We start from the raw sequence: 17,425 nt of genomic DNA on the forward strand, positions 1-17,425 counted from the left end.
CTCCTCCTCCTCCTGTGTCGCACCTCTCCTCCTCCTCCTGTGTCGCACCTCTCCTCCTCCTCCTCCTCCTGTGTCGCACCTCTCCTCCTTCCTCCTATTTGTGTCACACTTCTCCCCTCCCTATCGCACCTCTCCTCCACCTGTGTCGCACCTTTCCTCCTCCTCCTTTTATTATTCCTCTTCTCCTATTTCCTGTACCATGTCTCTACTCCTCCTCTCCTGTGCCTCTTCCTCTTCTGTCATCTGTGTCACGCCTCTGTTCATGTCTCTCCCGTGTCACGCCTCTGTTCATGTCTCTCCCGTGTCACGCCTCTGTTCATGTCTCTCCCGTGTCACGCCTCTGTTCATGTCTCTCCCGTGTCACGCCTCTCCTCTTCTGTGTCACGCCTCTGTTCATGTCTCTCCCGTGTCACGCCTCTCCTCTCATTTAAAGGTGTCAGAGACCTGTGTGGCCACAGTGGGACGCGTGTCCAATGTAGATCATAACAAGCGAATCATCGGCAAGGCGGGGCGGAACCGCTGGCTGGGAATCAGACCTTCTAGTGGACTCTGGAAGAGGAAGGGAGGCTGGGCAGGAAGGAAGATCAAGCCTCTGCCACCAATAAAGAGTTATGTGAAATGACCAAGTTCCCGCTCGGTGCTGCAGATTTAGCCCCTCCTCCCTCTTCTCCAACGTTAGCTTTCAGTGGGAGCTCAGCTGCCCCGGAGGACAAGCAACCTGTATTCCTGATTCTTTTTCTTGTTAGAGCTCTGGGACACTTCTATGGAACTCTTAAGAAGACTGACAGCCGACACCTACAAATCATCTCTATAGTGTATGCAAAGCCATTTACAGAGGGAAGGGAATGGCTAAAACCCTGCTAAGTGTTCATTTGTTTTCTACTCTCTGTGTCCCCTTGCAGAGATTTTTATTCACTTCTTCCTGTTGTGTCTTGAGACAGGAAGTGAATGAATATCTCTCCAAAGTGAGGAAAATCTCCTCTTAGTTATCACAGGAACAGGTGTCCACGTTGGAAGATTTCTCCTCTATTTCTGATGTGGTGACAATTCTAAAATGGTGACCAAGGCAGAGTGAGTGAGTCCACCCAAGACGGACACAGACCAATAAAAACCTGACGGGAAAAGATTTGGCTTTACGTAGATTTTTATCATAATGAGAAGTTCTCCTGGACAGAGACCAGAAGACAAACGAAAGAAATAAAATGGCAGAATAAAAATACAACTTTCTAGTAAGTGTCTGTTAATGTTAAGCTCTGTATTTGTGTACGAGTCCTCCGGCTGCTGCGAGAAGGGACTGGCAGAGCTCTTCTCTCTATGGTATGCACCTCCTGCTACTGCGAGAAGGGACTGGCAGAGCTCTTCTCTCTATGGTATGCACCTCTAGCTGCTCCGAGAAGGGACTGGCAGAGCTCTTCACTCTATGGTATGGCCTTCCGGCTGCTCAGAGAAGGGACGGGCAGTGCTCTTCACTCTATGGTATGGACCTCCAGCTGCTCAGAAGGGACTGGCAGAGCTCTTCTCTCTATGGTATGCACCTCCGGCTGCTCGGAGAACGGACTGGCAGAGCTCTTCTCTCTATGGTATGCACCTCCTGCTACTGCGAGAAGGGACTGGCAGAGCTCTTCTCTCTATGGTATGCACCTCTAGCTGCTCCGAGAAGGGACTGGCAGAGCTCTTCCCTTTATGGTATGGACCTCCAGCTGCTCAGAACGGACTTGCAGAGCTTTTCACTCTATGGTATGCACCTCCGGCTGCTGCGAGAAGGGACTGGCAGAGCTCTTCTCTCTATGGTATGCACCTCCGGCTGCTCAGAGAAGGGACTGGCAGAGCTCTTCTCTCTATGGTATGCACCTCCGGCTGCTCAGAGAAGGGACTGGCAGAGCTCTTCTCTCTATGGTATGCACCTCCGGCTGCTCAGAGAAGGGACTGGCAGAGCTCTTCTTTCTATGGTATGCACCTCCGGCTGCTTTGAGAGGGACTGGCAGAGCTCTCCCCTAAGGGTTAGTTCACACCAGAAACTGCATCACAACTGCGTGTGTCTGCGCAGTTGCATTGCGATCCGTTTTGATGCGTTTTTTCCCCCTGGATGATGCCACAATCAATTCTGGTTTTTTTTATGCGTTCCGGTGCAGTTAGATGCAGCTAAAATAGGACAAGTAGTACTTTTTCTGACTGCAGTGGTGTGAATACAGCACGAGAAAGCCCATAGGACAGCATTGCGATGTATTTTGGCCGCAGCAGAACGGACTGCATCTGGTGTGAACTAGCCCTTAAAGTGGCCAAAAAAAAAAAAGCATGAACTGCAAGGAAGCCCAGGGAGAGTATTCTAGGGACGAAGGGCACCTTTAAAAATACACTTACCTGTATGACCAAGGTGACAGGGTCTCTTTAAAGTGAACCTGTACCTCCACCACTGGCTGCTGTAGAGGCCTGCCCCCTCCCCGTACAGTGGTAAAACCCTACCCCCTCTCTGTACAGTGGTACAACCCTGCCCCCTCCTCGTCTCTGTACAGTGGTACAACCCTGCCCCCTCTATGTACAGTGGTACAACCCTGCCCCCTCCCCATCTATGTACAGTGGTACAACCGTGGCCCCTCCTCATCTCGGTACAGTGGTACAACCCTGCCCCCTCCCCGTACAGTGGTGCAACCCTGCCCCCTCCCCGTCTCTGTACAGTGGTGCAACCCTGCCCACTCCCGTACAGTGGTACAACCCTGCCCCTTGCTCATCTCTGTACAGTGGAAGAACCCTGCCCCCTCCCCATCTCTGTACAGTGGTAGAACCCTGCCCCTCCCCATCTCTGTACAGTGGTAGAACCCTGCCCCCTCTCTGTACAGTTGATGGTTCAATCACATTGAAAGCTCTGTACAACCTGATTGCACAATCCTCATGAATACACATGGGGAGATCACACAGTACAATGAGGGGGTCACCGTCAGATGGGGCAGAGAAGATCACATGTACACCAATCCGGCTTTAACTTCCACAGACAGAGACTTAACGTGATTGGCTTTTAATGTGCCCACAGTTCAGTTCGCAAAGGTCCGCCCACAAGTCCGGCCAATCACCACTGCGCAGAAAGCAAGGCTGTGAGGTCTCCACCCCTTAGCCTCATTATGCGAGAAGGGTCAGGCTGTGATTGGCTGCACTGCGTTGCGACGACTCGGTTCCTCCCCGGAATTTCCCTGACTCCTCCCCCACATACTGTATAGCCCCTTATTAAGTAGCCCACCCCAGCGCTGCGTGTCATCCGGTCACATGGACGAGGCCGGCAGTGACGTACCCGGAAAGCCCGATAAAGAAGTGACGACAGGGGGCGCCTCAAAATCGGTGAGTCGATGAATGGGATGTGACGTCACAGGTGCTTGCGTTTCGGACGACAACCGGTGTCTAAATGTGTGCCTTTGCATGCTGCAGATATTCCGCCGGAAGGTTGGTGTACACGAGCAGATCACCGACACCATGCATCCTGCGCCTCCTCTATAGCGTGGCTCCACCCACATACAGTACTCCTCCAATATAGTGCTCCTCTTCCACTGTCTGACCCAACCCACATACTCCTTCCCCCTTCCATTGTTTCTACCAACCCCCAGACAATGCTCCTCCCCATTGTCTGACCACACCTCCACACACTGCCCCTCCCACATAGTCTGACCCCACCTCCACACAGGTTTCCACATTCTCTGACCACACTGCCACTCCCCCATAGTCTGATCCCACCCCCATGCAATGTTCCTCCCAATTGTCCCACAACTGCATTTATTGCTCCTCCCCATAGTCTGACCACACCTCCATACACTGCCACTCCCCCATTGCCTGACCACACCCCCAGACAATGCTCCTCCCCATTGTCTGACCACACCCACATACACTGTCACTCCCCCATACAATGCCCCTCCCTATTGTCTGACCATACCTACCCTTATACACTGCTCATCCCCCATTGCCTGACCCCACCCTTATACACTGCTCCTCCCCCATTGTCTGACCCAACCCTTACACGCTGCTCCTCCCCCATTGTCTGACCCCACCCTTTAAAACATGCTCCTCCCCCATTGTCCCCCTACCTTCATAGTTTAGGAGGCAGACTCTGTGAGAGTGGTGACACAAGGGAGTGCGTATTCACAGGGCTGAGGGAAATTGTGTCACCACACTGAGGGTCAGTTCGCTTGGCACAGCAGTCACTCAAAGAACTCCTAGTATTTTTTATCAATGAATACGAGGTGCTCTCTGATTGGATGAGGGGCTGCTATGTCACAATCCACCCCTCATCCAATCAGAACACCTTTAGGTTCATTGCTAAAACTACAAGGCGTTCCCAGAATGGTCGATGTGCCGAGTGAACGACCCCCATAGCAAGGCGCCATACAGGGCCCGGAGGATGGTGACCAGATCTTTAGGAGCTCCGGCTACTATAGTGCTATACAGGATTCCCATTGGCCGACCAGGTATATCATATGAAGATTTGGGACTTATAGCGGGCCAAACTGGACAGAGGGACATATAGCGGGCCAAGCTGGACAGTGGGACATGCAGCGGGCCAAGCTGGACAGAGGGACATGCAGCGGGCCAAGCTGGACAGTGGGACATATAGCGGGCCAAGCTGGACAGTGGGACATATAGCGGGCCAAGCTGGACAGAGGGACATATAGCGGGCCAAGCTGGACAGTGGGACATATAGCGGGCCAAGCTGGACAGTGGGACATATAGCGGGCCAAGCTGGACAGTGGGACATATAGCGGGCCAAGCTGGACAGAGGGATATATAGCGGGCCAAGCTGGGCAGTGGGACATGTAGCGGGCCAAGCTGGACAGTGGGACATATAGCGGGCCAAGCTGGACAGAGGGATATATAGCGGGCCAAGCTATATATCCATGTAGCGGGCCAAGCTGGACAGTGGGACATGTAGCGGGCCAAGCTGGACAGTGGGACATGTAGCAGGAGCTGCCACAATATGTGTCTGGAGTTCTGCTTTAATATGCTGGAGGTATTTAAGGTTCCCGAACTTCTTCCACATGTCCCACCAATAATGACATCAGACCAATGGAAAAAGTGTATGGGGGGGAAGGGGGGGGGGGCGGAGGGTACGACGGGCCATCACACCCATAAGTGATAAAAGAAGATCAGATTGACCAGAACTCACCGCAGTCCATATCTTCTGCCATTATTATCTTCAGATGATCTTAAGGTCCTCCTCTGGGCAAACCGAAAACCTTCCCTGGGGCTATCTCCGCGCTGCAAGAGTTAACTGCTCAATAATGTCTAGAGGAGCCGTGTGAGGGACTTTTACTTATCTGATCCCCGCACTGGCTCCAAGACTCTTCTTCCCTACAATCTGGTGGTCGGAGGTCCACTGACGTCATCACGTCTACTGCAAGACCCATAGACCTGCATTAGACGTCAGGACGCCTACGGATAGTCAACAAGCCAAGCTCGTGGTAAGGGGCTGACTGCCGGGGGAGTGGGGATCAGGTACGTAAGCCTGCTTTAAAGAATCCCCTAGACATAAATGAGCACTTAACCCATGTGGTGTGGAGGTAGCCTCACTGCAAGGGAAGGGGGGGAGGGGGTGGTTTGTATGACTGGAGATTGGCTTTTACACAGCGCCCAACTACCTCCATGTCTTATCACTTGTCTGTTACAATGAGGAGCCATGGAGGAGCTGGGCTGTTGAGGAACATCGGTGGTACTGAAGGCAAACCAACCACTGCTTTCTATTGTCTTCTTCTTTCTCTCAGGTTTCCACCATGTTGGTGGGGGAGAGGAGGAATGGCAACCTTCTGGTACAGCTGGATCCTAAGCTGCAGGCCCAGCCGGTGGAGTTGTTGCGGCAGCGGTTGAGCCCCGATGGACTCACCGAGTATCTGATCCGTTGGGCGTTGCAGAATGTGGAGGAAGCGGCGGGGAATAGCGGAACCGCCTCGCAGACGGAGAGCAAGTCCCCGAATATCCTGATGTGGATGTCGGCAAAGGAGGTCTACACCAACTGCCCCACCCTGCTGGGCAAACGCAAATCTGAGGGGCCGGGCACCGCAGAAGAAAAGACTTCCGGTTCTCCTGATGAGGGGGCTCTGCAGGAGATGACCGAAGATGTTCGGATGCTGGTTCAGAGAGCTGCCAGGCAGATGTCCCAGCGCTCCGGCCCAGACTCCTCCATCCTCAACACCATTCATGTGCTCAGTGCCTATGCCACCATTGGCTCTCTGGCTGAAGTCTTCAAGGAGACGGGGGCTCTGGACCTTCTCATGAAGATGCTCTGCCATCCCGAGAAGCAGATTCGTAAGAACGCCGGCAAGATGTTGCGCGCCCTGGCATCACATGATGAAGGTGGGACTTCATTTTCAAAGATTACTCGATACCGAGTATTTGGGCGAGTATTCATACTCGCCCAGATGCTCCAATACCGGAACTTCCAGTCATAGGAAGATTTCCTCTGTCGGCAGTGCCGTAGGGGAACATAGAGCTGGCTTCCTGGGCAATCAGGAAGTCGGGTGGCAAGTAATGACCCGCCTCCTGGCTTCCTGATTGACTGGAAGCCGGCTTCCCGGTCAATCAGCATTGAGCTGGCCAAACAGCCAGGTTGATGCTGACTTGGCTGGGAAGCCAGCTTTGGCTTCCCAGCCAATCAGGAAGCCTGGAGGCTGGTCATTACTCACCGCCCGACTTCCTGATTGACCAGGAAGCCGGCACCATGGTGATTGGCTGTGAAGCCGGATAGGGCCACCCACTGAGCAAATTGTGGCCTGTTCATCAAAAATTGGCCAAAATCTGCTCCATGTATACCCAGCTTTAGTCTGCTTTAGACCGATTTCAAAACTTCAAGTAGGCAGGTACCAGGCCGTAGCAATCATCTGCCTGGAAGCTGTATATATGAAGTAGTCTAGAAATGGGTTTGTTGAGCAATACTTCATAAAGGTCCTCGGCGGGGCTGGAGTCTTCAAGGAGACGGGGGCTCTGGACCTGCTCATGGAGATGCTCTGCAATCCCCAGAAGCAGATTCACAAGAATGCCGGCAGAATGTTAGGAAGCTCTGGCATCACACGATGAAGGCGGAACCTCTTCATTATTGATTGGATCGAGGAGGGCGATGGTTGCTCTAAGTTGGGGATGGACACATGCCAGGAGTCAGATAGCCAGTGCTCCTTACAAATTACAGCGCCCAACTTTTGAGTTTTTCCCTAGTTCTTCTTCAGTTTTTTTGGAGCTGTTGGCTCCTGGTTTGAACAGACTGGACCCTGAATTCCATAATGATTCGTCCACCCCTGGTCTTCGTGGATGTTAGTGTGGTGGGCTTTCAGTGCTTCAATGGTCTATGATGGATATGTATCAATGGTATTACGGTTTGCAGGGATTTGGACCTCCCCCTGCAGCTCATGATTGGCATTGATGGCGTTATGTTTTGCAGGGAGTCGGGCCCACGTACTTCTCTCGATCAGTCAGCAGGATGGGATAGAACAACACATGGATTTTGAGTCTCGCTACATGTTGTTGCAGCTCTTTGCTGAGACCACCAGCTCAGAAGAACATTGCATCTCCTTCGAAGGGATACACTTCCCTCAAGTAAGTGCTACAGATGTTCACCTAGATCAGGGGTAGGTCCGGCCCTCCAGCTGTGGTGAAGCTACAAGTCCAGTCATGCATTTGCCTCTTGGAGTCATCCCTGTGGCTGTCAGTCTTGCAATGCCTTATGGGATGGGTTTCCTCAACAGCTGAGGGGCTTGAGTTTGCCTACCCCTGACCTAGATGATGATGTATTGACAGGGATTCTCATTATTGGCTTGCAGTCGGTATAGCAAAATTGCCATCTGTGTTAATTTTTACTTTTTTCTGGTGGCAGGTTCCGGGGAAGCAGCTCTTCTCGTTGGTGAAACGTTACTTGTGCGTCACATCTCTGCTGGACCAGCTGAACAGCGACCGGCCGGATCGCGATGAGATGTCCCGGCTGCAGTGCCAGTTCAATTTCAGCATGGCCATGGGTGGCCTGATCTGTGAGCTGGTGCGGGTGATGGGCTGGGCCTCAGAGACGCCCTCTAGAGGTTGGAAAGAGGATGGCACTCAATCTTCTTTCTTTAGAAAAGCCTTCCCTCCGTGGCAGAGAGTCTCCCACCGAAAACCCCGATTCAAGGTCCGATCAGATTTCTCCTGCAGAAGTGATTACATGGAGTACATGAAGCGGGTATTGCTCCCTGGCATGTCCGTACAGATGGTGGAGGACTATGAGCTGCTAAAAGTTGGGGATGAGGGAGTCTTCATGCAGAGCATTAAGGAACTTCTTCATGTAGAGGTACAGACATATGGGGGGATCTGTTGGTTTAATCACTTTTTTTGCAGGACATGTGTCTGCTCCATAAACACAAAAAAGAAAACTTGCCGCACTCCTTACCGGGACTCCCCAAAAAAAGATGGGTGCTCGAAATGACTGCGGATGGCGCCGCCACACGTAGACAAAAAAGACGTCACCAGCACTCCAACAACGATAATAACAGCAATGAGATGCTCATTTATTGACAGATGCCGTCTCTCATTGGCAAGCGCTTTCAGGGCCACACAGAGTCCCCTTCGTCATCTCTGAGCCTGACGAAGGGAACCCTGTGTGGCCCCGAAAGCGCTTGCCAATGAGAGACAGGATCTGTCAATAAATCAGCATCTCATTGCTGTTATTATCGTTGTTGGAGTGCCGGTGACGTCTTTCTTTTTGCTCCATGAACACTGTGCGGGGTATTGGGGTGACACCGTTAAACTGAATAAATTGTATATGGCGATTGGGGTGTGGGTAGGGTTTGCAAGATGTCAGTATTGCTTACTCTGTCTCTCTATCTATCTATCTCTGGCCATGCTTTGAGCAGTATGAATTGTGCCCTCTATAGGTATACTGGCACAGACTGGGGAACACACAACCTGTAGACTGGTCCATGGTGGAGATAAAGAAACACAGTGAGTACATGATGGATAATGATAAGAAAGTCAGTGCAATTGTTGGACATGAGATCAAGGAGTCCCCTGAGGGTGCTTGGCAACTGACCAATAATGTCAAGTCTGCACTATTGACAGCTAGGGATGACATGTACATATCTGTGTGTGTCAAAGGGGGAGAGGGAGTTAGTGTCTGGTGTGTCAGAGGGGCAGAGGGAGTGAGCCTCTGGTGTGTCAAAGGGGGAGAGGGAGTTAGTGTCTGGTGTGTCAGAGGGGCAGAGGGAGTGAGCCTCTGGTGTGTCAGAGGGAGTGAGGTTCTGGGGTGTCAGAGGGGGAGAAGGAGTGAGCCTCTGGTGTGTCAGAGGGGGAGAGGGAGTGAGGATCTGGTGTGTCAGAGGGGGAGAGGGAGTGAGCCTCTGGTGTGTCAGAGGGGGAGAGGGAGTGAGGATCTGGGGTGTCAGAGGGGGAGAGGGAGTGAGGATCTGGTGTGTCAGAGGGGTAGAGGGAGTGAGGATCTGGGGTGTCAGAGGGTGAGAGGGAGTGAGGATCTGGTGTGTCAGAGGGTGAGAGGGAGTGAGAATCTGGTGTGTCAGAGGGTGAGAGGGAGTGAGGATCTGGTGTGTCAGAGGGGGAGAGGGAGTGAGGATCTGGTGTGTCAGAGGGGGAGAGGGAGTGAGGATCTGGTGTGTCAGAGGGTGAGAGGGAGTGAGGATCTGGTGTGTCAGAGGGGGAGAGGGAGTGAGGATCTGGTGTGTCAGAGGGGGAGAGGGAGTGAGGATCTGGTGTGTCAGAGGGGGAGAGGGAGTGAGGATCTGGTGTGTCGGAGGGGGAGAGGGAGTGAGGATGTGATGTGTCGGAGGGGGAGAGGGAACTGAGTGTCTGGTGTGTCAGAGGGGGAAGCAAATATCTCTGCTTATGTGCCTATCCAAGGTGGAGGGTGAGTTATTTCTCTAGTATTTGTATTGTCCACTTGGTACCAGCGCAGTATAAAACTAGAATCGGAGGAGGAGACCACTGTAGGTTGGCTGGAGTGAATCGGTGTGACCTGGGGACATCGGTGCATTCTTTCTGGCATATTCTTGTGATCTAGATTGAATATCTATTTTGTTCTCCTTCAGCTATTTCGGCTTTATCTCAAAGCTGCGCCTCCGTTCCCCCAAGTGGCAATGCTGGCACTATCAGACGGGATGAATGGTGGGAAATTCTCTTCTTTATCCAACAGCTGGAGGAGGAGGCTCAGAAGAGAGCGATAGAGATTACTGGAGGCTGCTCGGAGAAGGTCAGCTCATGTTGGTAGACGGGGAACCCTTGTATAATACTTCCCAGTCTGCGGGTTATATGGAGCTTCTTTGGTTTGTGTTCTCCTTCACCAGGAATAATTTTCTCATGGTTTTTGTTTCTTCTCCTGACCCAGGGCTGGCTGCCTCTTATCCAGATGTCAGTGTCTGTGGAAGGAGCGCAGGAAATTCTGGAGTTCATTGTAAAGAACTGTCCGGACCATCTTCTAAGCGACCTACAAAGCTCACATGTCTATAACAAGTTCTATGGAAAGGTGAAGCCTCATAATACAGCTGGTATGGGTGACAATGCCGCCCACACTGCCCCCTCCACCGGCATATCACAGGTGGGGGCAGAGGAAGGGGCCCATGCCGGATTCTCTGATCTGCAGAAACTGAACATGCTTCTTATGTTGGAGGGGTTGGAGCTTTCGGCGAAAGGAGAAGAGAAGATGACAGGTGAGGACAAACATGTACTCTCTGGCTTATTATCTTGGTGTGTGAGTATAGAACTCTCTATGGGGATGCAAACTCGGCTGAAGCAGTCAGCAGGAGATCAACTGCAGGTCAAATGCCCCAAACTGAATTAGGAAAGATCTCGGGAAGCTTCTCAAACTGTTGGGAAAACAATGCAAACCCATTGACACATATACTCCTGAAATAATTCCTAGGTCTACACATGCAGGTCATACGCCAGTACAGAATAGGTCAGTCTGTGTTATCTGTATGTACTGCATATACACCTGCAGGTCCTACGCCGGTACAGAGAGGAGCAATATGTGTTATCCATATGTCCAGATCCATATAAAGCGCTCAAAGGGATCTCAACAGATCTATCTACTTACTGGTGTACCCTTCCAATGACGTGACCCATCTCCAACGTCAGTGTGCACTGTACAATAGAGATGGTGAATACTGTCATACCTGTGAGTTGGAGCATGCTGTCCGTGTGCGCTGTGCTGTCCAGGTAGGGAATGCTGAGCTGTTCTGCTTAGCCTTTCTAGTCACCATTGGGGACCCTATTACAGCGTGACCTTTGATTTTTCCTGTAGGACTGATCAGTGACCACGATGCTGAGATAAAGAGATCCCTGGAAAGTTGTCGAGTTCTGTCACCTGGTGTCCGCCATGTTGGTTTGGAGCATGACTGGAAATCTGCTGATAGGAATCTGGTACAGGAAGGGGCCCGAGGAACCTCTGGGAATTCAGCACTCAGGTGCCTATTGTTGCTTTATGGTAAATATAGTGTGTGACTCCAGTCTGATGGGGGAACATAGGGTGAGAACTCTTTAGCTCACACTGGGTTCTCTGTCTCTGGACATCCATCTTCTGGAGTGCATTGCAATGTGTTGTGTTTGTGTGGGAATTAGTGACCAGGCTACCGTCCCCTTTGCATGAAGGACCCATCCTTTTTTTTTTGTCCATTGAGGTATGCAGATACAATTGGGTTATACTGGCCTACAGGAGAATCGGACAGTGGCACACAGAAAAATTGTAAGCCAGGTCAAGGATAACCCCTCTTCTACCCAGCATGCCTCAGCTTTTCGCTAGTGTCCTACGAGGATGGATGTTTTTTCCTACGAACATGGATGCAGTGTGTGCTACCCTAAATTTGGGGATCGGTCTGCTGTCCCCAGCCTCGGGTCTTTAGATCTACTACAGCTGCAAAGAGCTTTCGAAACACCCTGAAGATTGCAGTGCCCCCACAGAGAGTGTGTGTTGGTTCTGTTCCCCTTTGAGAGGGAACTTGGTAAATGGTGGTCTATATCCACTGGAGATCCATCAGTGACCCACATTACCAGGAAAACTACTAGACAGGAAGAAGACTTGCTTACGTTTAAGAATTCAACTGATTGGCAGCCTCCTTTAAATCCCAGAGTGAACTGGCAGGTTGTGTTCCATGTTGGCAGTGACCTTAATCTGTCAATCTGATGCAGAATGGGTTATTTCCTTTTAAAAAGGATTTCTCCACTGCCGGGGTAGACCTTTGTTTAATTGAGCGGAACAAATGTCTGGAGCCTTCTGCTTCAGTTGTGATTACTTGTTACAAGTTACAAACATCTAAGGTTATGTCCCACATGGGTCTGATGGCCATACTGATGTGCAGAACACTTTGGGTATGCTGCTGGGACATCAGTGTCATACCAACGAGCATCTGACTCACTTGGCTTTAGAGGTTTGTCGTCTCTTTGATATCTTGATAAGGGATGACACAGGAGGTCAGAGCATACTCCTGCTTCAATATAGGAGGCTCTAGGGAGATGTTTGAGGAATCCCACCCGCCTAGCTCCCAGACATTTTATAGGGCACAAAGTCCGAGGTCAGCTAACCTTTCTAAAGGCCTTCTTCATGAAGGTGTGTCCCTACTTCTACAAATGAAGAGCTGATTGCGCATCTTGCTGGGTCCTTGGGCAGTTTTCCTCTCTGGCATTCTGGTGCAGTGAGCACCACTTTAGGGCCATAGGCTAATCCCATGCCTCTTTTGCCTATTTCAGTTGCTTTTTATTAGCACAGAACAATGCACCTTTACTAGTCTCTCTGGGTTCCTCCTACCCCTGGACCCTATTCCCTTAACTCTGGAGCTCCTACCCCTGGACCCTATTCCCTTAACTCTGGAGCTGTGCCCCACCCGGGCCTCAACCCCCCTTCCTCAAGGGACATGACAAGCCTTTTACGCTACCCCTCAGTGCCCTTCCTTTCTAAGAGGGACTCCCTGACTTACCTCATCGACCAAGACCAACTTTGTACCCTACCTAGATAAGCACCTAGACCCTCAGTGTTTTCTCAAAGCATTGGCTCTTGTGTTCAGCCTAGTGCCTTTTCCTGGCATCCCTGTTGAAAAAATTCTCAGATGACCTCTTGTAAAGAGTCGGCTTCATTGATTCTTGTATTCAGCACTTCCTAACACCTGCAAGATCCAGCCAAATCAAGCTTCACCAGGTTCCATCGTTGGCAGCTATCTGTCACTGGTGGACAAGGTTGTCCAGCTTAAGTCCTCACTAAAAAGGTCCACAGGCTGTGTACTTCTTAGATCCCTTACCTTAGACAGGGAGTAAACCATTTTCCACCCTTACAGGAGTGTAGGGCATTGGGGGACCCCCTTTTATGATCGCCTCGCCTTTCCTTCCTGGCCCATGTCGGCTCCCTTTTTCTGTTGTCACTGGTCTGGGTACTGAACATGACAAAGGGGCTGTCTCTTTCGACTAGGTAGTCCCTGGTGGGAACTTCCACCCCCTTCAGGTGGCTGGGATAGTCTCTTCTCCCCGTCTATGGGGGACTTCTTTCATCAGATATCCTCTGGAGTCAATGCCTGGCTCTTCAGGACAAACAGTTCCTTTCCTGGTGAGGTCTTTTTCACCAGGAACTGTTTTTACCCTAGGTTCCATCTTGGGATTTGTTCCTTCTACGGATTGTCAGTTGACCACAGGAATTTGTCATTGATTAACCTGTCTTTGGTTGATCAGGATGGTTATTCCTTTCTAGCGGTATGTGCAGTTGTTCCCTCAAATAATAACCATCTATCTAGTTTGGGCTTCAGATTGACTCTGCCTATCTAATAGGATGCTTGACCTCTGGTTCAGGTTTGGGAGTTAGTACTTCAGGTGGCCTCTGGGCTGCAGGCAGTCCCCAGTTCTTCTTGGGTCTGTTAGCGGTTGTTGCTGTGCTGTCCACCCCTCAGTTGGACTGCTTTTGGACATCCCAACTGTACCTAACTTCCTGTGTACCTCCAAAAGATGAAAAATAATTCTTGTACTTGCCATACAATACTTTTATTGGAATCCATTAAGGGACACAGGTCCCACCTGTGTTATCCTGGGGCTGATATACAATTCTGTTTTCCGATGTCCAGTCTGATAGGTGGCAATATAACCCAACTGTATCTTGATTCTGGTGTCCCTCAAAAGACTCCAAGAACAATTTTTTTAAAATGATAAATCTTTGAATTTTTGCATGAATGTTTATCCTGTCTCTATTTGCTTTGGGGAAAACATGTCTGGATTTACTCTCCGAGTTTTTCCTGCAGTGAGAAGATGGTCGATATGTTGCTGGAACTTCTGACGTCGCAGGTAAAGGACAAGCTGCTGGTGGTGACGTGTCTGCAGTTGACGTACCTGGTCATGTCCAAGTATGACTGGCGCATCCTGTTTGCCACAGAGGGAGGGGTGAAAGCCGTTCTTGAGTGTATGCAGGAACATCAATCCTCTGCTGCCGTCCAGCATATAGGGCTTGCGGTAAGTTTGGGGACCTCTAAGTCCAACCTATATATGACAAGTGTCTCCCGTCTCCTCCGTTTGATAACATCATTACTCCTGGCAGGTCTTGAAGGTGCTGACTGCCGTGGACAGTTGTGATATTCAGGTATCTTCCAGATGTAACACCCTGAATCCAGAGGATGCTCAGGTGATAAAAGAAATCTTCTCCAGTATTGGATCCGCAGCAAGTGGCACCTCCAGCAGTCTTCTCGGGGCCATTCCCAGCGCCATTGTCAAGATGATAAGTGTGGAGGGGTGCGGATGATACATATTGTCTGTGTGTGTATAATATGTGTGAATGTGGACTGGTGGCTTTCCTTCAGTAGGACCTTTCCTCGGTCCCATGTACTACACGTGTCAGTATCGCCCTTCCTCTGTCCCGTGTACTGCACATGTGTCAGTATGACCCTTCCTCTGTCATGTGTACTGCACCTGTGTCAGTATGACCCTTCTTCTGTCCCATGTACTACACAGGTGTCAGTATGGACCTTCCTCTGTCCTGTGTACTACACAGGTGTCATCATGATCCTTCCTCTATCCTGTGTACTGCTCATGTGTCATTATTATCTTTTCTTGGCATATTTTCTGGCAGGTGTTTCTCCTCTGTGTACAATGGTCTCTTGGTCATCCGAAGGCTGATGGAGAATGATAAGGGTTTATTTGAGCAGCTGTCCAGTATGGAGTTGTCCTCCGCCCTCCAGAGCTACTCCGAGGACTCCAGCAATTTTATGACTGAGCCTCAGCGCCAGCTACTGTCTCTGCTGCTGCACTGCCACCTTTCTAGAATGAAAGCGGGAGCATTACAAGGACATGGTAAGAACCATGTACTTTTTCTTGCAGAGAGTGCTCATCTCTGTTCTTTCTCTAGTGGAGAACGCTTGGCTCTGTCCCATCTCTTGCAAAGAGCACTTAGATGTATCCTTCTCTAGCAGAGAGCGCTTGGCTGTGTCCCGTCTCTAGCAGAGAGCGCTTAGCTGTGTCCTGTCTCTCTAGTGGAGAGCGCTTAGCTGTGTCCTGTCTGTAGCGGAGAGCACTTAGCTGTGTTCTGTCTCTCTAGCGGAGAGCGCTTAGCTGTGTCCTGTCTCTAGCGGAGAGTGCTTGGTTGTGTCCCGTCTCTAGCAGAGAGCGCTTAGCTGTGTCCTGTCCGTAGCGGAGAGCGCTTAGCTGTGTCCCGTCTCTAGTGGAGAGCGCTTAGCTGTGTCCTGTCTGTAGCGGAGAGCGCTTAGCTGTGTCCCATCCCTAGCGGAGAGCGCTTAGCTGTGTCCTGTCTCTAGTGGAGAGCGCTTAGCTGTGTCCTGTCTCTAGTGGAGAGCGCTTAGCTGTGTCCTGTCTCTAGCGGAGAGCGCTTAGCTGTGTCCTGTCAGTAGTGGAGAGCGCTTGGCTGTGTCCCGTCTCTAGCGGAGAGCGCTTAGCTGTGTCCCGTCTCTAGCGGAGAGCGCTTAGCTGTGTCACGTCTTTCCTATGTGCTCCAGGTCTGGCAGTCCAGGATATGGATCTCCCGTCTTTGCTGAGTAGTCTGAAGGACATTCGGATGTGTCGGGAAATGCTGCCCGCTCTGGAACGATGTGTTTATGATGGCGTCTCCTCACTACGTTGTGATGTTCCTCAACTTCTCACCGACCCCAACTTCTTCCTGCAGCTCCTCTCCTGTCTGGAACAGCTGAGGGGGGAGAAACATCTGCAGCTCTGTGTGTACAGGTAAGGATGGAGGGCGTACAAGGGATTGTTCCCAATTTACAAGGGGACGTTCTGGCGGAGTGTACAAGGGAATGTTCCTGGTGTACAGTTGAAAAGGGTGGATGTACAAGGGGAGGTTCTCGGTGGACCGTTGAGGATGGTGGTGTACAAGGGGACACTCACAGCTCACAAGGGAACATTCCCGGTATACAGGTGAGAAATGGAGGGGTGTTCAACGGGACATGTTTGGTGAACAGGTGTGGATGGTGGACATACAAGTCAACATTCATGGTGTACAGGTAAGGATGGTGGGTTTATATGGGCATGTTCTCTGTGTACAGGCGAGAAAGGTTGCTGTTCAAATGGACATTTTCAGTGTACAAGTGAGAATGGTAGAAGTTCCCAGTGCACAGGTGAGGATAGTGAATGTAAAAAGTGAACATGGGTATGCAAGGGACTGGTTCTTGGTGCACAGGTTAGGATAGTGTGTGTGTGTGTGTGTGTATGTACATGGGTACGTTCTTGGTGCATTGGTGAGGATGGTGAGCGTACAAGGGGAGTTTGGGGCATTGGTGAGGATGGTGCGCGTACAAGGGGACATTCTTGGTGCATTGGTGAGGATGGTGCATGTACAAGGGGACAATCTTGGTGCATTGGTGAGTATGGTGGGAGTACAAGGAGGCGATCTTGGTGCATTGGGGAAGATGGTGCATGTACAAGGGGACGTTCTGGGTGCATTGGGGAGGATGGTGCATGTACAAGGGGACGTTCTGGGTGCATTGGGGAGGATGGTGCATGTACAAGGGGACGCTCTGGGTGCATTGGGGAGGATGGTGCATGTACAAGGGGACGTTCTGGGTGCACTGGGGAGGATGGTGCATGTACAAGGGGACGTTCTGGGTGCACTGGGGAGGATGGTGCATGTACAAGGGGACGTTCTGGGTGCACTGGGGAGGATGGTGCATGTACAAGGGGACGTTCTGGGTGCACTGGGGAGGATGGTGCATGTACAAGAGGACATTCTTGGTGCATTGGTGAGGATGGTGCATGTGCATTGGGGAGGATAGTAGGCGCTGTGGAGCCTCATAACAAATTTAACAGATATATTTTTGGTTGGTGTAACTGCTGTTACTCTTTACAGAAGTCTGGAATTGATTCTTTCCTCAGGATCCTAAATAAGGCCTTACATTTGTATGAAGAGGACGCCCTTCCCTGGCACAAGTCTATTTCACCGAGCCTGAGAATTCTGGGAGCTTCTGGAGGGGACAGAGAGGTCAGGCTGGATGGAGCAGAGAGAATGCTGGGA

General features: G+C 51.0%; 2 protein-coding genes across 2 annotated transcripts in view; both read left to right on the forward strand.

The window, feature by feature from the left end:
- Nucleotides 1-684, forward strand: part of MRPL2 (mitochondrial ribosomal protein L2) — a 4,305-nt gene extending 3,621 nt beyond the window's left edge. The window contains exon 5 of the mRNA XM_018567943.1: nucleotides 434-684. Coding sequence (XP_018423445.1) covers nucleotides 434-622 — 189 coding nt within the window. The 3' untranslated portion in view covers nucleotides 623-684. The remainder of the gene's footprint in view (nucleotides 1-433) is intronic.
- A 2,558-nt stretch (nucleotides 685-3,242) lies between these two features.
- The window catches only part of LOC108796457 (cullin-9-like), a 33,273-nt gene continuing 19,090 nt past the window's right edge, over nucleotides 3,243-17,425 (forward strand). Inside the window, 13 exon segments of the mRNA XM_018567938.1 lie at nucleotides 3,243-3,341; nucleotides 5,738-6,327; nucleotides 7,406-7,560; nucleotides 7,838-8,284; nucleotides 8,868-9,750; nucleotides 10,032-10,192; nucleotides 10,328-10,649; nucleotides 11,243-11,405; nucleotides 14,214-14,421; nucleotides 14,507-14,697; nucleotides 15,035-15,266; nucleotides 15,872-16,140; nucleotides 17,287-17,392. Coding sequence (XP_018423440.1) covers nucleotides 3,259-3,341; nucleotides 5,738-6,327; nucleotides 7,406-7,560; nucleotides 7,838-8,284; nucleotides 8,868-9,750; nucleotides 10,032-10,192; nucleotides 10,328-10,649; nucleotides 11,243-11,405; nucleotides 14,214-14,421; nucleotides 14,507-14,697; nucleotides 15,035-15,266; nucleotides 15,872-16,140; nucleotides 17,287-17,392 — 3,810 coding nt within the window. The 5' untranslated portion in view covers nucleotides 3,243-3,258.

Source organism: Nanorana parkeri, unplaced genomic scaffold (genome assembly GCF_000935625.1).
Source record: "Nanorana parkeri isolate BGI_ZX_2015 unplaced genomic scaffold, ASM93562v1 scaffold1119, whole genome shotgun sequence".
Taxonomy (NCBI): domain Eukaryota; kingdom Metazoa; phylum Chordata; class Amphibia; order Anura; family Dicroglossidae; genus Nanorana; species Nanorana parkeri.